Genomic DNA, 20,546 nt, shown 5'->3' on the forward strand with positions numbered 1-20,546 from the left:
GCCTGTTTGACAGCTCACCAGCGACCAGGTAACGACGCAGCAGCGATCCAGATAAGGTCAGATCGTCGTCGTGATCGCTGCTGCGTCGCTACGTGTGACCTAGGCTTTAAGGTCCCGTCACACACAACGAGATCGCTACCGAGATCGTTGCTGCGTCACCGTTTCTGTGACGCAGTAACGATCTTGCCAGCGATCTCGTTATGTGTGACACCTACCAGCGATCAAGCCCCTGCTGTGAGATCGCTAATCGTTCCGAAGGGTCCGGAGCATTTTCTTCAAAGGTGATGTCCTGCTGGGCAGGACACATCGCTGTGTTTGACACCTAACAATGACCTCCTATACAGTTCGCTCATCGTTACTGCATCGTTGGTAAGGTCTGACTGTGTGACATCTCACCAGCGACCTCCCAGTGACTTACCAGCGATCCTTATCAGGTCACATCGTTTTCGGGATCACTGGTAAGTCGTTACATGTGACGGGGGCTTTACACAAAGACAAAATGGAGTGTAGATTTAACAAAATGAATTCTGCGCTCATTCAAGCAATACACAAATGGATGAGTAAAGCATACAACTTGTCTATAAAAAAAAATAAAGAAAAAAAAAATTCTCCATCAAAAATTAAAAAAAATGTGTAAAAAGATGAATAATTTGTAAATGATCCATTATAAAAAGTACACAACCGTAAAGACATAAAATGAACTCTTTATTAACAGATAGTAAAAGTCTATTAATATTTACTAAAACAGACATTCTATTCATGACTATGGCTTCACTCCTGTGTAATAAGCCTTGATTTCCGAGCAAAACATTTCCCACATTCTGAACATGAATATGGCTTCTCTCCTGTGTGAATTCTCTCATGTCTAATAATATGTGCTTTCAGAGCAAAACATTTCTCACATTCTGAACATGAATATAGCTTTTCTCCTATGTGAATTCTCTCATGTTTAACAAGATCTGATTTCCGAGCAAAACATTTTCCACATTCTGAACATGAATATGGCTTCTCTCCTGTGTGAATTATCTCATGTCTAATAATATGTGCTTTCCGAGCAAAACATTTCCCACATTCTGAACATGAATATGGCTTCACTCCTGTGTGAATTCTCTCATGTTTAACAAGATCTGATTTGCAAGCAAAACATTTCTCACATTCTGAACATGAATATGGCTTCTCTCCTGTGTGAATTCTCTCATGTTTAACAAGATCTGATTTGCAAGCAAAACATTTCTCACATTCTGAACATGAATATGGCTTCACGCCTGTGTGAATGCTCTCATGTGTAATGAGATTTGATTTGCAAGCAAAACATTTCCCACATTCTGAACATGAATATGGCTTCACGCCTGTGTGAATGCTCTCATGTGTAATGAGATTTGATTTGCAAGCAAAACATTTCTCACATTCTGCACATGAATATGGCTTCATTCCTGTGTGAATTCTCTCATGTCTAATGAGATTTGATTTGTTAGCAAAACATTTCTCACATTCTGAACATGAATATAGCTTTTCTCCTGTGTGAATTCTCTCATGTTTAACAAGATCTGATTTGCAAGCAAAACATTTCTCACATTCTGCACATGAATATGGCTTCATTCCTGTGTGAATTCTCTCATGTCTAATGAGATTTGATTTGTTAGCAAAACATTTCTCACATTCTGAACATGAATATAGCTTTTCTCCTGTGTGAATTCTCTCATGTTTAACAAGATGTGATTTCCAAGCAAAACATTTCTCACATTCTGAACATGAATATGGCTTCTCTCCTGTGTGAATTCTCTCATGTTTAATGAGATTTGATTTGTTAGCAAAACATTTCCCACATTCTGCACATGAATATGGCTTCGCTTCTTTGTTACTTTCACTTTCCTTAGCATTCTGTGTGGAACTCCTGGTACCGTCATCTGCCATAAATAAAATTGAAGTTATAAGCTTTTAATAATATAACCTCAAACATACACAGACACACATAAATCCATACAAATTCCAAAGAAAGTGTGTAGTGTTCTACTTTAAAAGGCCTATGTGACAGAAAATACCCAAAATGACATCAATTTAAAAACTGCACCCTTCGAAGTGCTCAAAACGACATTCAATAAAACATATCTACAAAAGCATATCCAGTGGCACTCAATAATATAAGGATACTTGCGCATTGCATTACTGCTGTAGGAATATTAGAAAAAAGGGATTAATACATAGGTAATGAGAAAAATGAGTAAAACGACATAGGCATTGCATTACTGCTTTAGAGATATTTGTAAAGTGAGATTCTTAGTTTATGTATTGACCAATCCATGTGAGCCCGATAACCGTGACAAGCACCTGACCAAGCACTCTGCCCTATAGCCAGGGTCTGTCCACCATCTTATTTAGCCAGGAAGCAGAAATGCAGATTTTTTAACCACACAGAGGCATTTAAGGTTAGGTTCCCAATAGAATAAGATCACCTTGTCAAGGTGATCGGGCTCACATGGATTGGCCAATACATAAGCTAAGAATCTCTCTTTGCAAATATCTCTAAAGCCAGTAATGCAATGCCTATGTCTTTTTACTCATTTTTCACATTAGCTATGTATTTATCCCTTTTTTGTAATATTCCTACAGCAATAATGCATCACAGAAATTAAAGCAATGTGGAAGGAAAAAAAAAAACATTTTAATTTTTCCCACAAAAGTGTTGCTTTACCACAAATTTTTATTTTCCCAAGGGTAAGATGAGAAAATGGACCATATAATTCTGTTGTGCAATTTCTCGTGTGTACGCCGATATCCCAGGACTCGGAAGGGAAGGAGCACCATTTGACTTTTGGAGAACAGAACTGGCTGAACTAGAGGATGCCATGTCACGTTTCTAAAGCCCTTGATGTGCCTTAACAGTGGAACACCCCACAAATTATCTCATTTTGAAATCTACACCACTGAAGGAATGTATCTAGGTGTGGAGATCATAGACGTACCCTTATATAGGGCAAGGGGTCTTTAGCAGACCCCAGCTATTATGGCGACCCATATGCACCCAATGATAAATGTTGCTGGGGGTGTTGGATATGTGGAACGTTGTACCCCATAGGCTGCGAGCTGCGAATGCTGCTGTCAAAGATTGAAAAGTTAACAGCAGTGGGTGAAGCTTACCTCCACTGAATAACTCAGACATCATCTGCTGCCAATAACGGAGACTCAGCTTCTGAGCCCGCAAGAAGCAATAGGATGTAATAATACGTTACATATCGAGAAGGGGTTAAAGAAAACCTGGCAGCTACAAAAACACTGTTTACCTGCAGATATAGTGGTAATCTGAGTACCTAGCATTTAAATGATCTCTATCTGGTTTATTAGAACAGTGTGTGACGCTAGTCACTGCATGGACAAGCCGTGAGGCAGGGTTGTCAAATGTTCTGGGGTCAGATACAAAGAGAACATGCCATGAACTAAGGGGAAAGACAGGGGCGTAGTCAGCTCTGGGGTCAGAATATCAGGAGGATAGCGGATATGGGCAAATGGATGGTCAGAGGAGGTCCAAGGTCTCCCAGCTATAGATCAGAGCACAGATAACCAAGGCCCACGTTCGCAGGGAGCCACAGTGGCATCTGACTGTGTTCACAGGCAACCTAAAATTAGTTTCTCAGCCTCAGCTGAGTGTTTTACACTGTTTTCCTGTCGTGTGGAGTGGTTTGTGGCTTCTTGAGACTCAGTGGGCTAATTTCTTTTCAGCTGTCTTCTCCCCATTTAAGATTTGAGATTCCTCTTGTTACTGCAGATGATACCTTCAGTTTATGCTCCTGTCATTCCGGTTTTTGTGGCGATTCTTTGTGGGGTTTGCATCTCCACTCCCGGTGGGGGGGGGTTAGATCATGGTTTGGACAGGTGTTAGTGTGGCACCCCAGGGTTCAGTTGCCACAAATATACCTGTACCCGGGGCAGGGAAGGATCTCCACATCAGGTAATCCCACATACAACACTTCCACTCCAAGCCTGGAGGGGGAGCTCTACAAGCAGAGTTCAGGTGAGGTCCCCTTTAAATCCAGGTTTGGAGGCGGAGTTAAACAGACAGTTGGAGAAAAGGAGACTGTGCGAGCAGAGAGTGAGGGAAGACATCAAAATGGAGAGGGCTGTGCTTAGCCCGTACGAGCAACTGTGTGACCGCCTGAGGGGTCAGGAGTGAGGCAAAAGAGGAGTGACCGGGGAGGTGGAGCCAGATCGGTTCATCCCCAAGGAACAGCGCTGATTACCGGACACCGGCGTCAGAGTTTGTGAGGGATCTAATCTACCCAGCAATAAAGACCGGAGGCCAGGGAGACTCCAGATCTCCTGGCCGCAGCAGCACCTGAAGGCAAAGCCGCTACACAGAGCTTAGGGACCGCAGTGAGTACAGCAGTGCCCCTTAGAGAAGCTCCTGCCGCCTGCCATACAGGTGAAGACAGTGAGAGGGGGACAAGGTATAGCTACAGGCAGCCTAGTACAAAGAAGAGAGACAGCGCAGCAGGGAGGCCACACAACTAACCTGGTGCAGAGATCCTGAACTGTTCCCAGATTACCCAAAAACTGTCACATCAGAAACTGAACCCATTTTTCATAACACCTGCAAGTAAAACCTGGTCAGAGTTAATAAATTGGTGTGACGCACTTTATTTATTCATCTGAGGAGCCATAGGCTGCTGCACTAAAGTGACAGTTGAAAAGGCTGTGAGGAAAAACCGCCATATCTGTGTAGAGACTGCTAAAACTGCCCTGGGGATCCCGCTTCACCTACGGGAAGCGTAAACAACTGGCTGCCTAACCATCACCCCAGAGGTCTGACCTGCAGCCCCAGTAACCATACTGGAACCGTAGGTGGCGTCACGAAAGTTTTATTTTTTTTTAATTTTCTTTATTATTATTATTTACTGACTTTCAGCGAACACCAGGGCCATGGAACCGGGCACAGGCCCCCGTGACATAATCCCATTAACCAACACCTGGAACCGAGTACGCCACGGCCCTGGGGCGGGTCACTAGGGTTAAGCTGGAGGTCCAGACCTGGATACCATCAAGCCTACCTCTGGGATCAGGGACAGCACAAGTTCCCTAGTTTGAGGGCCCGTTTTAGGGTCCCTGCTCCAGCTATCCTGGCACCTCCATGATACTCTGGGTTTAGGACTGATTACTCAGAACAGGGAACCCCTGAAAAAACCAAGCACCTCCCAGTTTCACATTGAACTGAGCTTTCGCTCAACAAACAGCTTGGCACGACCCGGATTCCATAGGGAGCCAAAATTGTCACTCACTGCGTACAAGACAGAGGATAGAGTGTGACACAGTAACTACAAGGAGAAAATGCAGTTACATTCTCCCAGCAGCTGCTCACTTCCAGTCACCAGCACAGTGGGAGAGGCTGAAACAGTCACCACTCACTACATAGTGGGTGCACAGTAATCAACCCTCTTGTTCCTTGGCTGACAGCCTGTGAGCGGTAAGTGTTACTGTTTCCCGCAGTGCATCGGTGACTGTATACGAGCGGCAGCAGGGAGAATGTAAAATTAATTTTCTCCTTGCAGCTGGGAATGTGACTGTTCTTGTTATTTAATGGTGACTCTTCACTGAGGAGGGTTACCTGTGGAAAGGTCTCTACTCCGTTCATCACCCCGCACATCCATTTCTCCTTTTTCCATTGTGTCTGCAGCGTTCTGCATATCTTTTCCCTGAATTTCAAAGCTGTAAAATAAATAATGTAAAAGTCACGGACAGAAGGAAAAGTCATGTGGAAGGTTCTAGATGGAGGCTTCTGCTACCAGAGCCGTGTGGCCCGAGACCAATCCATGCATGGCCTCTACGCCTCCTATATCCCCCGTGCGGCCCCAGAGTCAGTTCAGCAGGGATAGAAGCAGACGTGGCAGGGTCCACTTAGTGTGGTATATTATGACATTGGGATTTCCTTCATTGTTTGGACGCCCTAATGCTTATTTTTCCATCATTTTAGAATTGGTTTAGTCACAATGTTATATTTTTGAAAGTCTTTTTGAGGAAAATTAGTTTTATTCAATTGTTTTTCTTTAACGGGACGAACAGAGGTGTACATAGAATCATGGGACCCCATAGCGGAGGTTCTAATTGGTACCCCTCCCCCCAAAAAATAAAAATGTAATTAATATTCAACTGGGTCATATAAGAACCTCTCACAACTTTACAGCCCTTACAAAGTAACTTTCCTCCTAATGAAGCCCAAAGATTCCCCTTTCACTGCCCCATAATGTATAATACAAGCACTGTATGATACCTCCACAGGGACGTCCTCCACACCAGGGCTGAGGAGAAAAACGAGAAGTTTCCATCCACTCTCTATACAGACATCTGCAGGTTTTTCCCTCCACTCTCTATACAGACACATCTGCAGGTTTTTCCCTCCGCTCTCTATACAGACACATCTGCAGCTTTTTCTCACTATCTGACATCAAAATCAGAATAAAGTGAAGAAATAAATCCGGCAATCAAAATATTTTCAATTTTTTTTTTTATTTTTTAAATCCAGTGAATAAAGACCACAATGTGAGTCAATCAGTGACGTTTCGGTCCTTCCTTGGACCTTTATCAAACTCACACTATAAAGATACATAAGAAAAATACAAAGTGAATATTATGGGATATTGCAGCCGCTGGGGACGTGGCCATGATCCAATTGTGCCCATTTTCTGTTCTATAGATAAATCTTTTCTATGTTTCCACAAGTAATATGTATGATGTTTCCTCTAATATTCATGTACCGTATTTTTCGGACCATAAGACGCACCCTGGTTTTAGAGCAGGAAAGTAGAAAATAAAATTTTAAGCAAAAAATGTGGTCATGACACACTTATGGGGCGAGGATCTGCTGCTGACACTGTTATGGGTTAATGTCCCCAAATTCTCTACTAGGATACCCCATCCTGGTAATGATCCTCCTGCCTTGTATATAGAGTATATACCCCCATCCTTGCTCATATACCCCCATCCTTGCTCATAATATACCCCCATCCTTGCTCATAATATACCCCCATCCTTGCTCATAATATACCCCCATCCTTGCTCATAATATACCCCCATCCTTGCTCATAATATACCCCCATCCTTGCTCATAATATACCCCCATCCTTGCTCATAATATACCCCCATCCTGCTATACACCCCCATGCTGGTATACGGCCCGCATCCTGTGGCACATAAAAAAAAAAAATAAACGTTCATACTCACCTTACCTCACTCCCTGCAGCCTCTCCTCCCGTCTGTGTCAGCAGCAGCAACGCTGAGTGGAGCCGTCCCCGTTCGCCTGCAGTACCGCGATCTCCTCCTGGCTGCCGGCGGCAAGCCAGGAGGAGATCGTGGTACTGTAGGGGAACGGGGACAGGTGAGTATACTGATTCACTGCACCCCGCGCTGATGATGATGCACGGGGAGCAGTGAATACAGCCGCACATGATCACTCCAGGCTGTAGTTGCCAGGGGTGATCATGCGGCCGGCTGTTTATCCCTCGCCCATCATCCCGTCCACCTGTCAGCGCTGAGAGATAGGTGGGAGGATGGGCGTGCATATGAAATGAGCGGGCCCACGTAGTCACGGCAGGCGCTGCTGCAGCCTGCTCGTGCCCCCGATGACCCGCTCCACCGCAGCACCCTCATTCCCCGCAGCCCTACATTCAGACCATAAGACGCACCCCCCACTTTCCCCCAACATTTGGGGGGGGGGAAAGTGCGTCTTATGGTCCAAAAAATACGGTACCTTTGAGAGAATATTCACTTTGTATTTTTCTTATGTATCTTTATAGTGTGAGTTTTATAAAGGTCCAAGGAAGGACCGAAACGTCACTGATTGACGCACATTGTGGTCATAATTCACTGGATTTATAAACCCCAGATGTGCATCCATCCTTCCTACAGGCCCACCCCAGGTGTGCCCCCATCCATCAATCCATCTATCCTTCCTACAGCACCCCCCCCCCAACTTGCAGTCTCTCCCCCCTGCGAGCCCCCCACAGCTTGCAGTCTCTTCCCCCTGCGAGCACCCCCACAGCTTGCAGTCTCTTCCCCCTGCGAGCACCCCCAAACGTGCAGTCTCTCCCCCTGCGAGCCCCCCCCCCAACGTGCAGTCTCTCCCCCCTGCGAGCCCCCCACAGCTTGCAGTCTCGTCCCCCTGCGAGCACCCCCCAACGAGCAGTCTCTCCCCCTGCGAACCCCCCCAACGTGCAGTCTCTCCCCCTGCGAACCCCCCCCAACGTGCAGACGTGCAGTCTCTCCCCCCTGCGAACCCCCCCCAATGTGCAGTCTCTCCCCCCTGCGAGCCCCCCACAGCTTGCAGTCTCTTCCCCCTGCGAGCACCCCCACAGCTTGCAGTCTCTTCCCCCTGCGAGCACCCCCAAACGTGCAGTCTCTCCCCCCTGCCAACCCCCCCAACGTGCAGTCTCTCCCCCCTGCCAACCCCCCCAACATGCAGTCTCTCCCCCCTGCCAACCCCCCCAACGTGCAGTCTCTCCCCCCTGCGAACCCCCCCAACGTGCAGTCTCTCCCCCCCAACGTGCAGTCTCTCCCCCCTGTGAGCCCCCCACAGCTTGCAGTCTCTTCCCCCTGCGAGCACCCCCAAGCGTGCAGTCTCTGCCCCTGCGAACCCCCGCAAACGTGCAGTCTCTCCCCCTGCGAACCCCCCCCTCAACGTGCAGACATGCAGTCTCTCCCCCCTGCCAACGTGCAGTCTCTCCCCCCTGCGAGCCCCCCCCCAACGTGCAGTCTTTCCCCCCTGCGAGCCCCCCCCAACGTGCAGTCTCTCCCCCCCAACGTGCAGTCTCTCCCCCCTGTGAGCCCCCCACAGCTTGCAGTCTCTTCCCCCTGCGAGCACCCCCAAGCGTGCAGTCTCTGCCCCTGCGAACCCCCGCAAACGTGCAGTCTCTCCCCCTGCGAACCCCCCCCCTCAACGTGCAGACATGCAGTCTCTCCCCCCCCCCAACGTGCAGTCTCTCCCCCCTGCGAGCCCCCCCCCAACGTGCAGTCTCTCCCCCCTGCGAGCCCCCCCCCCAACGTGCAGTCTCTCCCCCCTGCGAGCCCCCCCCCCAACGTGCAGTCTCTCCCCCCTGCGAGCCCCCCCCCCAACGTGCAGTCTCTCCCCCCTGCGAGCCCCCCCCAACGTGCAGTCTCTCCCCCCTGCGAGCCCCCCCCAACGTGCAGTCTCTCCCCCCTGCGAGCCCCCCCCAACGTGCAGTCTCTCCCCCCTGCGAGCCCCCCCCAACGTGCAGTCTCTCCCCCCTGCGAGCCCCCCCAACGTGCAGTCTCCCCCCCCAACGTGCAGTCTCTCCCCCCTGCGAGCCCCCCCAACGTGCAGTCTCCCCCCCCAACGTGCAGTCTCTCCCCCCTGCGAGCCCCCCCAACGTGCAGTCTCCCCCCCCAACGTGCAGTCTCTCCCCCCTGCGAGCCCCCCCAACGTGCAGTCTCCCCCCCCAACGTGCAGTCTCTCCCCCCTGCGAGCCCCCCCAACGTGCAGTCTCCCCCCCCCAACGTGCAGTCTCTCCCCCCTGCGAGCCCCCCCAACGTGCAGTCTCCCCCCCCAACGTGCAGTCTCTCCCCCCTGCGAGCCCCCCCAACGTGCAGTCTCCCCCCCCAACGTGCAGTCTCTCCCCCCTGCGAGCCCCCCCAACGTGCAGTCTCCCCCCCCAACGTGCAGTCTCTCCCCCCTGCGAGCCCCCCCAACGTGCAGTCTCCCCCCCCTGCGAGCCCCCCCCAACGTGCAGTCTCCCCCCCAACGTGCAGTCTCTCCCCCCTGCGAGCCCCCCCCCAACGTGCAGTCTCCCCCCCAACGTGCAGTCTCTCCCCCCTGCGAGCCCCCAACGTGCAGTCTCCCCCCCAACGTGCAGTCTCTCCCCCCTGCGAGCCCCCCCCCCAACGTGCAGTCTCTCCCCCCTGCGAGCCCCCCCAACGTGCAGTCTCTCCCGCCTGCGAGCCCCCCCCAACGTGCAGTCTCCCCCCCCCAACGTGCAGTCTCCCCCCCCAACGTGCAGTCTCCCCCCCCAACGTGCAGTCTCTCCCCCCTGCGAGCCCCCCCAACGTGCAGTCTCTCCCCCCTGCGAGCCCCCCCCAACGTGCAGTCTCTCCCCCCTGCGAGCCCCCCCCCCCAACGTGCAGTCTCTCCCCCCTGCGAGCCCCCCCCCCCCAACGTGCAGTCTCTCCCCCCTGCGAGCCCCCCCCCCCAACGTGCAGTCTCTCCCCCCTGTGAGCCCCCCAATGTACAGCCTCTTTCCCTGCTAGCCCACTCCATCGTGCAGCATCGCCCAGTGTAAGCCCCCAATATGCAGCATCGCCCCCTGCCCTGTGTAGCCCCCCAATATGCAGCATCGCCCCCTGCCCTGTGTAGCCCCCCAATATGCAGCATCGCCCCCTGCCCTGTGTAGCCCCCCATACCCCCCTTCCTTATGGAAGCCTCCACAGCCCTGTGCTGCAGCTTCAGCCCCTTCCCTGTGATATATACACGAGCTGCAGCCCCCAGTAGTGACAGGAGACACTTTTATTTCTTCCCCCAAAATCCAGTGTGACCTCAGCTCTATAACTAATGAGGAAAAGCTGAATCTTCCCCACCTCAGGGTCAGGATCTGTCCGCTCTGCACAGGGGCCCGAGCACTGCTGCTTCCGGTCACACATCGGCACAGCACGAGGAGGCCCCGCCCCTTCCGGTGACGTAATTCCCTCAAACAAATCAACTCCATTCTAGACGCTACCCTCTGGCCACTGGGATGGTAGATGCTAGAGAATACAGGCTGCGTGCAGGTTATGAGGTCACTTCCGGGGCGTATTCATTTACTGTTAGGGGGCGGTCCTTTATTCAGCGCGGCCTGCTGTATCTCTAGGGTTGCGTCTAGTTCAGAGTTGATGTTTTCTGCTCCTCTGATCTGGCTGCTTCAGCAGTGAGCGGCTATATGTATATATGTATGGATATATGTATGGATATATGTATGGTTATATGTATGGTTATATGTATGGTTATATGTATGGTTATATGTATGGATATATGTATGGATATATGTATGGTTATATGTATGGTTATATGTATGGATATATATGTATGGTTATATGTATGCTTATATGTATGGTTATATGTATGCTTATATGTATGGTTATATGTATGGTTATATGTATGGTTATATGTATGGATATATGTATGGTTATATGTATGGTTATATGTATGGTTATATGTATGGATATATGTATGGATATATGTATGGTTATATGTATGGATATATGTATGGTTATATGTATGGATATATGTATGGATATATGTATGGATATATGTATGGTTATATGTATGGATATATGTATGGATATATGTATGGTTATATGTATGGTTATATGTATGGTTATATGTATGGATATATGTATGGTTATATGTATGGATATATGTATGGTTATATGTATGGTTATATGTATGGTTATATGTATGGTTATATGTATGGTTATATGTACATCCAGAGGAACTATTGAAATTCTGAGTGATGTACAGCTGATCAAGACTGGAGATAAAGTAGGCGCCAGTGAAGCCACCCTGCTGAACATGTTGAACATTTCTCCATTCTCCTTTGGTTTGATCATCCAACAAGTCTATGACAATGGAAGCATCTACAGCCCAGAAGTCTTGGATATCACAGAAGATGCCCTAAGAACTCGCTTTTTGGAGGGTGTGCGCAATGTGGCTAGTGTTTGCCTGCAGATTGGGTATCCCACCATTGCCTCTGTACCTCATTCCGTCATCAATGGATACAAGAGGGTTCTTGCTGTTGCGGTGGAGACAGACTACAGCTTCCCATTGGCAGATAAGGTCAAGGCTTTCTTGGCAGACCCATCTGCTTTTGCAGTTGCTGCTCCTGTTGTAGAAGCGGCTTCAACTCCTGCTGCTGCGCCTGCTAAGGAGGAGATATGGATATGCCCCATCATAAGCCATGGACTTCCATAGCCCCCATCCTAGAAGTGCCCCCACAGTCCCCACCCTGGATGTGCCCCATCCATCCTTCCTACAATCCCCACCCACCATCCCCACAGCCCCAGGCCCTAATGTACACTTGCTTTGGCAAAACTAATTTGTATTTGGTCCTGCCAATAAAGCTTATTTGATTTGATTTGATTTGATTGATTTGATGTATGGTTATATGTATGGTTATATGTATGGATATATGTATGGTTATATGTATGCTTATATGTATGGTTATATGTATGCTTATATGTATGGTTATATGTATGGATATATGTATGGATATATGTATGGATATATGTATGGATATATGTATGGATATATGTATGGTTATATGTATGGATATATGTATGGATATATGTATGCTTATATGTATGGTTATATGTATGGTTATATGTATGGATATATGTATGGTTATATGTATGGTTATATGTATGGATATATGTATGGTTATATGTATGCTTATATGTATGGTTATATGTATGGATATATGTATGGTTATATGTATGGATATATGTATGGTTATATGTATGGTTATATGTATGGATATATGTATGCTTATATGTATGCTTATATGTATGGTTATATGTATGCTTATATGTATGGTTATATGTATGGATATATGTATGGTTATATGTATGGATATATGTATGGATATATGTATGGTTATATGTATGGTTATATGTATGGTTATATGTATGGATATATGTATGGTTATATGTATGGATATATGTATGGTTATATGTATGGTTATATGTATGGATATATGTATGGTTATATGTATGCTTATATGTATGGTTATATGTATGCTTATATGTATGGTTATATGTATGCTTATATGTATGCTTATATGTATGGTTATATGTATGGATATATGTATGGTTATATGTATGGATATATGTATGGTTATATGTATGCTTATATGTATGGTTATATGTATGCTTATATGTATGCTTATATGTATGGTTATATGTATGGATATATGTATGGTTATATGTATGGATATATGTATGGTTATATGTATGGATATATGTATGGTTATATGTATGGTTATATGTATGGATATATGTATGGTGTTAGGGCCAGATGGACGGGCAGACCCGGGAGGTGGATCCACTGGGCCGAACTCCTCGATGAGGGAAAGGAGTCCGGTAGCCGGAGCACTTTAGGTAGCAGGACAGTCCGTGCACTGGAACACAATGGAGAAGTCCCTGGGACCACGAGGTCACTGATGGTGGTCCGGGTGACGGAGCTCAGGTTCGGAAGCCGTGATGATGTCTGGCGGGGTCCGGAACCGTTGGAGCGAGATGACGGGTCACCGCAGGGAACCGAGATGGTACGGACTGTCAGGATGGCAGATGGGCAGCGTTCGGGGTTCGAGATACAGCAGGACCGGATGGCGATGCAGGATCGGCTCTAGAAGACAGAGAGGTAAGTATCTCACAGAACACAAGGAGACCTGACTCCTAGCTTGGGAAAACACGAAGAACAGGCCCCGCTCCCTTGGACATTAACCCCCTTTATACCCTGTACCTGTATGCATCATTTCCTGTCAGTGGACACTGGCCCTTTAAGAAAGGGTCAGTGACCGAGCGCGCGACCTAATGCGCATGCGCGCGGCCCGGGTGCCAGAAGCTAGGGCAGGAAGCTGAGAGGAGGACGCAGCAGAGCCGGCCAGGGACTGGGAAGCCGACGGGCGTCGGGAGCGGGAAACCGGAGGCTTGGGAAGCGTGGGCACTGGAGAGCGGGGAGCGTGGCAGGTGAGCCGGGGAGCGGAGCAGAGGACCCGGGGAGCGGAGCAGAGGACCCGGGAAGCAGAGCAGAGGACCCGGGGAGCGTGACAGTACCCCCCCCCCCCACGCCCCCCTCCCCGCAACCGGGACAGGAAGGCACGGATCAGAGGAGTGCCCACATTCTCCCTGGGCTCCCAGGACCTATCCTCAGGACCATACCCTTCCCAGTCCACCAGGAAGAACTGTCGACCTCGTACGGTCTTCATGGCCACGATATCCCTTACCGCATAGATGTCGTCCTCAGCAATAGGAGGAGGAGCCGGACTGGCGGCAGCGGAGAAGGGACCAAGGACAACCGGCTTGAGCAGAGACACGTGGAAGGAGTTGGGTATCCTCATCGTGGCCGGGAGCTGTAGTTTGTAGGAGACCTCATTGATCTTGCCGAGGACTTTAAACGGTCCGATGTAGCGAGGTCCCAGCTTGTAGGATGGTATCTTCAGTCGGATGTATTTGGAAGCAAGCCAGACGAGATCTCCCGGAGAGAAACACGGAGGATCCAGACGTCTCTTGTCCGCGTGCCTCTTCATCCGCAGGGATGCACGTGCAAGGGAGGCCTTAACTGAGTCCCAAATGGTTGTAAAGTCACGGAGTACTGCATCAGCAGCAGGGATGTCCGAGGAAGAGGATACAGGCAATGGGACAGACGGCTGAAGTCCGTAGACGACATGGAAGGGAGAACTGGAGGAGGACTCACTGACGTGGTGATTATGGGAGAATTCAGCCCAAGGAAGAAGCGTGGACCAATCGTCATGATGGGCGTTGACGTAGTGACGTAAGAAAGAGGTCAATATCTGATTGACCCGTTCCACTTGGCCGTTCGACTGAGGATGGTAGGCCGAAGAAAAGTCCAGAGTCTCTCCCAGATGTTTACAGAGAGCCCTCCAGAAGCGGGAGGTGAACTGAGTTCCTCTGTCGGACACTATGTGTGATGGAAAGCCATGCAAGCGGAAGATGTGATGTATATAGGCGTCCGCGAGTTCCTGGGCAGAGGGCAGTCCAGCCATAGGAACGAAATGGGCCATTTAAGAGAACCGATCCACCACGACCCATATGACTGTGTGTCCGGAGGACAATGGCAAGTCCGTAATAAAGTCCATCGCTATGTGTTGCCAGGGAACTGAGGGTATGGGCAGAGGCAGAAGACGGCCATATGGCAAGTGTTTGGGAGTCTTGTTCCTGGCACAGGAGGAGCAGGCAGAGACAAAAGAGGCGACGTCCGTGCGAAGAGATGGCCACCAGTAATGACGTGCAATCGCACTCCATGTTCTCTTCTGACCTGCATGACCGGCTGTTTTCGAGGCATGGCCCCAGTGTAACACTTTTTGCCTGTCAGTCTCAGAGACATAGGTCTTCCCAGGCGGTATCTGGGCCAAGGTGACAGGAGCCACCGGAATGACCTTACTAGGGCAGATGATGGGTTGGGATGTCTCTTCCTCCTGCTCCATGGGCATGAAAGACCTAGACAAGGCATCAGCGCGTACATTCTTGTTTGCGGGTCGGAAATGGAGCTGGAAGTCGAACCGGGCAAAGAACAAGGACTACCTGGCTTGCCGTGGGTTCAGTCGCTGAGCCGTCCGCAGGTATTCCAGGTTTTTGTGGTCCGTGTAAATAATGACGGGGTACACTGCTCCTTCCAGGAGATAGCGCCATTCCTCCAGAGCCAGCTTGACTGCCAATAGCTCTCTGTCACCGATGGTGTAGTTGCGTTCAGGCGCTGAGAAGCTCTTGGAGAAGAAACCGCAAGTCACCATCCTCCCGGAGGAGGTTTTCTGCATGAGCACTGCTCCGGCTCCCGAGGAGGAGGCATCCACCTCCAAGGTGAACTGGCGGTTTAACTCTGGACGGTGGAGTACAGGAGAGGAGGCAAAGGCTCACTTTAGAGAGCCAAACGCGGCGTCGGCCGCAGGTGACCAGTCCTTTGGATTAGCCTCCTTCTTGGTCAAGGCGGAAAGAGGAGCAGTCAGAGCCGAGAAGTGAGGAATAAACTGGCGGTAATAGTTGGCGAATCCCAGAAAGCGTTGGATTGCCTTCAGTCCAGAAGGAGGAGGCCAGTTGAGAACGGAAGAGACCTTCTTTGGATCCATCTGCAGTCTGGTATCGGTGATGAGGTAACCCAGGAAGGGGAGAGAAGACTGTTCGAAGACGCACTTCTCGTACTTGACGTACAGACGATTCTCTCTCAGTCTTTGTAGAACCAGTTGCACGTTCTCTCGGTGGGTCTGAAGGTCCGGAGAGAAGACAAGGATGTCATCCAGGTATACCACCACACAAACGTAGAGAAGGTCCCGGAACACATCGTTCACTAATTCTTGGAAGACTGCTGGTGCGTTACACAGGCCGAAGGGCATCACGCAGTATTCATAGTGCCCATCGCGAGTGTTGAACGCGGTCTTCCATTCGTCCCCTGAGCGAATACGGACCAGGTTGTAGGCACCCCGAAGATCCAACTTGGTGAACACACGAGCTCCTCTGAGCCGATCAAACAATTCGGGGATGAGCGGCAGGGGGTACTTGTTTTTTACGGTGATTAGGTTCAATCCCCGGTAGTCTATACATGGGCGTAGGTCGCCCTCTTTCTTCTTTACGAAGAAGAAGCCTGCTCCAGCAGGAGAGGAGGATCTCCGAATGAATCCCTTAGCCAGGCTCTCTGTGATGTACGTAGACATGGCCCTTGTTTCGGCTGGAGACAGTGGATATATCCGTCCTCGAGGTGGTGTAGTTCCCGGGAGCAGGTCAATGGCACAATCGTAAGGACGATGTGGCGGAAGTACTTCAGACTCCTTCTTATCAAAGACGTCCACGAAGGACCAATAGGCTGAGGGCAGTCCCGGTAGGGACTCGGGAACCGGAGGTCGCCGGATAGGTTGTATGGTCTTCAGACAGTTCTCATGGCAAGAAGACCCCCATAGAGTGATATCGCCAGTACCCCAGCTGACTGAAGGCTCGTGTGTCCGCAACCAAGGAAGGCCCAGCAGGATTTGATGTGACATATGTGGGAGGACGTAGAGAGCGATGTTCTCGGTGTGCAGAGCACCGATACGCAGTTCAAGCGGCTTGGTGATCCAGGAGATGGTGTCAGAGAGGGGTCTCCCATCCACAGAGGCAATCACAAGAGGTTTGGCGAGTGGAGTAACAGGCACCTGGTATTTGTCCACCGTGGCCTGCTGGATAAAATTGCCTGCTGCCCCAGAATCGAGGTACGCCTCCGCCGTAAACCGCGTCTCTCCCGTTGTCACTTGCACAGTCCATGTAACTGGGTCTGAGAGAGTCCCAGCACCTAGGGTGGCCTCTCCTACCAACCCTAGGCTTTGGAGTTTCCCGGCCTCTCTGGACAGGAGCGTAGCAGGTGTGTGCCCTCTCCGCAGTAGAAGCAGAGACCCTTGGCGAGCCGCTCTGCTCGGCGTTGTTCAGACTGTCGCACACGGTCGATCTGCATGGGCTCATGGACGGAGACACCAGAGGCCGTTGACTGAAGTACGGCGGGCTTCTGTGGAGGAGAGGAATGCCTTACCGGACGTCTCTCACGGGACACCTCTTTGGACCGCTCCTGAAAGCGTATGTCCACTCGAGTCGCTAGGGTAATCAGGGCGTCCAGGGTGGACGGTACGTCACGTCCAGCCAGCTCATCTTTGATTCGACCCGAGAGTCCTTCCCAGAAGGCGGCGGTTAGGGCCTCATTATTCCACCCGAGTTCTGAAGCCAAGGTGCGGAAACGGATGGCGTATTGACCCACCGTCAGAGTCCCCTGACGTAACCGGAGAAGAGATGAAGCAGACGCGGAGGCGCGTCCGGGTTCGTCAAAGGTGCTGCGAAAGGCCTGCAGGAACTCCTGGAGGTTCTTGATCATAGGGTCCTCCTTCTCCCACAAAGGGTTCATCCACGCCAGTGCCTCGCCCTCTAGGTGAGACATGATGAAGGCGACCTTGGCTTGGTCGGAGGCAAACAAATGTGGCAGCTGCGTGAAATGGAGGGAGCATTGGTTTATAAACCCCCTGCAGGTCTTGGGATCTCCGGCGTACCGGGGTGGTGAGGCCAAACGCAGTCTGGAAGCATCCGAGGAGGCTGCCACGGGAGCGGGGGCCGTGGATTGACTAGTGAAGACCCGAGGCGCTGAAGATGTGACCGAGGCTTGTAGCGTGTTCAAGCGGGCGTCCACGGAGGTCATAAAGTTCAGCATGCGGGTCTGGACTTCACGCTGGCGTTGGAGTTCCTCATGCAAGGCCGCTAGTGCTTCGGCGGGATCCATGGCCTGTTCTTACTGTTAGGGCCAGATGGACGGGCAGACCCGGGAGGTGGATCCACTGGGCCGAACTCCTCGATGAGGGAAAGGAGTCCGGTAGCCGGAGCACTTTAGGTAGCAGGACAGTCCGTGCACTGGAACACAATGGAGAAGTCCCTGGGACCACGAGGTCACTGATGGTGGTCCGGGTGACGGAGCTCAGGTTCGGAAGCCGTGATGATGTCTGGCGGGGTCCGGAACCGTTGGAGCGAGATGACGGGTCACCGCAGGGAACCGAGATGGTACGGACTGTCAGGATGGCAGATGGGCAGCGTTCGGGGTTCGAGATACAGCAGGACCGGATGGCGATGCAGGATCGGCTCTAGAAGACAGAGAGGTAAGTATCTCACAGAACACAAGGAGACCTGACTCCTAGCTTGGGAAAACATGAAGAACAGGCCCCGCTCCCTTGGACATTAACCCCCTTTATACCCTGTACCTGTATGCATCATTTCCTGTCAGTGGACACTGGCCCTTTAAGAAAGGGTCAGTGACCGCGCGCGCGCGCCCTAATGCGCATGCGCGCGGCCCGGGTGCCAGAAGCCAGGGCAGGAAGCTGAGAGGAGGACGCAGCAGAGCCGGCCAGGGACTGGGAAGCCGACGGGCGCCGGGAGCGGGAACCCGGAGGCTTGGGAAGCGTGGGCACTGGAGGCTGGAGAGCGGGGAGCGTGGCAGGTGAGCCGGGGAGCGGAGCAGAGGACCCGGGGAGCGGAGCAGAGGACCCGGGAAGCGGAGCAGAGGACCCGGGGAGCGTGACATATGGTTATATGTATGGTTATATGTATGGATATATGTATGGTTATATGTATGCTTATATGTATGGTTATATGTATGGTTATATGTATGGATATATGTATGGATATATGTATGGATATATGTATGGTTATATGTATGGTTATATGTATGGTTATATGTATGGATATATATATATATATATATATATATATGTGGCTATATCGGAGTTGATTTTTGGAGGCCTCATTTTCTCGACTCTGATCTAGTCGGTCACTGCTGAAGTGTCTAGATCAGAGTGGGTTTTTTGTGGTCCTCATTTTCTCCGCTCTGCTGTAGACGGGTCAATGCTGAGGTGACTAGATCGGAGTTGAATTCTTGAGGCCTCGCTGTAGTCACGTGTAAGGCTGCTTTCACACCTCCGGTTTCTGCAATGCGGCACAATCCGGCACTTTGCAGGAAAATCGCAACCGTTTTTTTTTGCTGCCGGTTGCGATTTTCCTGCATAGACTTTAATTAGTGCCGCATTGTGCTGCATGGCCTTGCGTTCCATCCGTTTTTTGCCGCATGCGGCAGATTTAGCCGATGCGGCGGCCGGATGGAACGTTGCCCAGCACGTTTTTTCGTGCGGCAAAAAAAACCGCATCGTGCCGCATTCGGCCGATGCGGCGCTTTTTTCAATGCATGCCTATGACGGCCGGATGCGGCGCGATGCGGCAAATACCGCATTCGGCCGCCGCATGCGTTTTTTTCCACTGCGCATGCTCAGTAGCATGCCGCAAGCGGCAAAAACCGGGCGGGCCGCATGGGAAAAACTTATGCAAAGGATGCGGTGTTTTCACCGCATCCGTTGCATAGCTTGCACAGCCGGAATGAGCCGCAGAGCTCAAGCCGGATGTGTGAAAACAGCCTTAGTTCACCTCATTTTATCCACTCTGTTCTAGCTGATTCACCAGTGAGGTGACTACATCAGAGTGGATTTTTTGATGATATCTGTGATCTTTTCTCCATAGAACACAGTTCAGTTTCTACAGCGGGGTCTCCAGGCCTCAGAGCAGGGGTCTCCAGGCCTCAGAGCAGGGGTCTCCAGGCCTCAGAGCAGGGGCTGGAATCAGATTTATAATTGGAATGATTTCATGTTTTGATTTATTAGATAAATTGTTATATTTATTATTTTTTTCCAAAGGGCAAATTTTTATTTTCATTATTATTATAACTTACATTGTATTATTGCTTTTTACAATATAAATAATGACACACAGCGCTGATTGTTCAGTTTTGCTGGAATTTTAATTTTATCGTATTTCCACGAGTCGTGGCCGCAGGACTGGCATTGAAAGAGTAGGCGGAGCCTCACAAGGAAAAACGGAACCGCGCAGCTGACAGTCTTCATAACTTACCACATTGGATCAGAGTGGATTTTTTGAGGATCTCCCTGTAGCCTTCATTCTATACAGTTTGCTACTGAGGTGACTGAAATTCAGGTTTTTGAAAAGTGGGAGGAGCCTCACGGCGAAAAACGTAACAGAGCGCAGCCGAGAAAGTGCTTATAATTTCACACATTGTGTCGTAGTGGAGTTTTTGAGGACCTCATTTTAGCCACTACATTATGTATATTTGGTACTGAGGTGACTGGAATGGATTTTTTCGAAGAGTGGGAGGAGCCTCAAAGCAAAAACCGTAACAGAGCGCAGCTGAAAGTCCTCATAATATCCACATTGTGTCGTGGATTTTTTGAGGACCTCATTTTAGCCACTACATTATGTACATTTGGTACTGAGGTGAC

At 50.1% G+C, this 20,546-nt stretch overlaps 1 protein-coding gene across 1 annotated transcript; it reads right to left on the reverse strand.

The window, feature by feature from the left end:
- Positions 1 to 702: 702 nt before the first annotated feature.
- Positions 703 to 10,676, reverse strand: LOC142260508 (uncharacterized). The gene is made up of 3 exons (XM_075331956.1): positions 10,573 to 10,676; positions 5,597 to 5,697; positions 703 to 1,907 (listed from the first exon to the last, which is right to left on the reverse strand). Exons 2-3 carry the CDS (start codon positions 5,673 to 5,675, stop codon positions 772 to 774), a joined length of 1,215 nt encoding a protein of 404 aa, XP_075188071.1. The 5' UTR covers positions 5,676 to 5,697; positions 10,573 to 10,676; the 3' UTR covers positions 703 to 771.
- Between the last annotated feature and the right edge of the window lie 9,870 nt (positions 10,677 to 20,546).

Source organism: Anomaloglossus baeobatrachus, unplaced genomic scaffold (assembly GCF_048569485.1).
Source record: "Anomaloglossus baeobatrachus isolate aAnoBae1 unplaced genomic scaffold, aAnoBae1.hap1 Scaffold_117, whole genome shotgun sequence".
NCBI lineage: Eukaryota > Metazoa > Chordata > Amphibia > Anura > Aromobatidae > Anomaloglossus > Anomaloglossus baeobatrachus.

Excerpts from the sequence above, each read along its gene's own strand:
- LOC142260508 (XM_075331956.1), bottom strand. The coding sequence starts at position 5,675 with ATGCAGAACGCTGCAGACACAATGGAAAAAGGAGAAATGGATGTGCGG. Across the intron at positions 1,908-5,596 it reads GAGTAGAGACCTTTCCACAG|ATGACGGTACCAGGAGTTCC; the intron begins GTAACCCTCCTC and ends TATTTATGGCAG.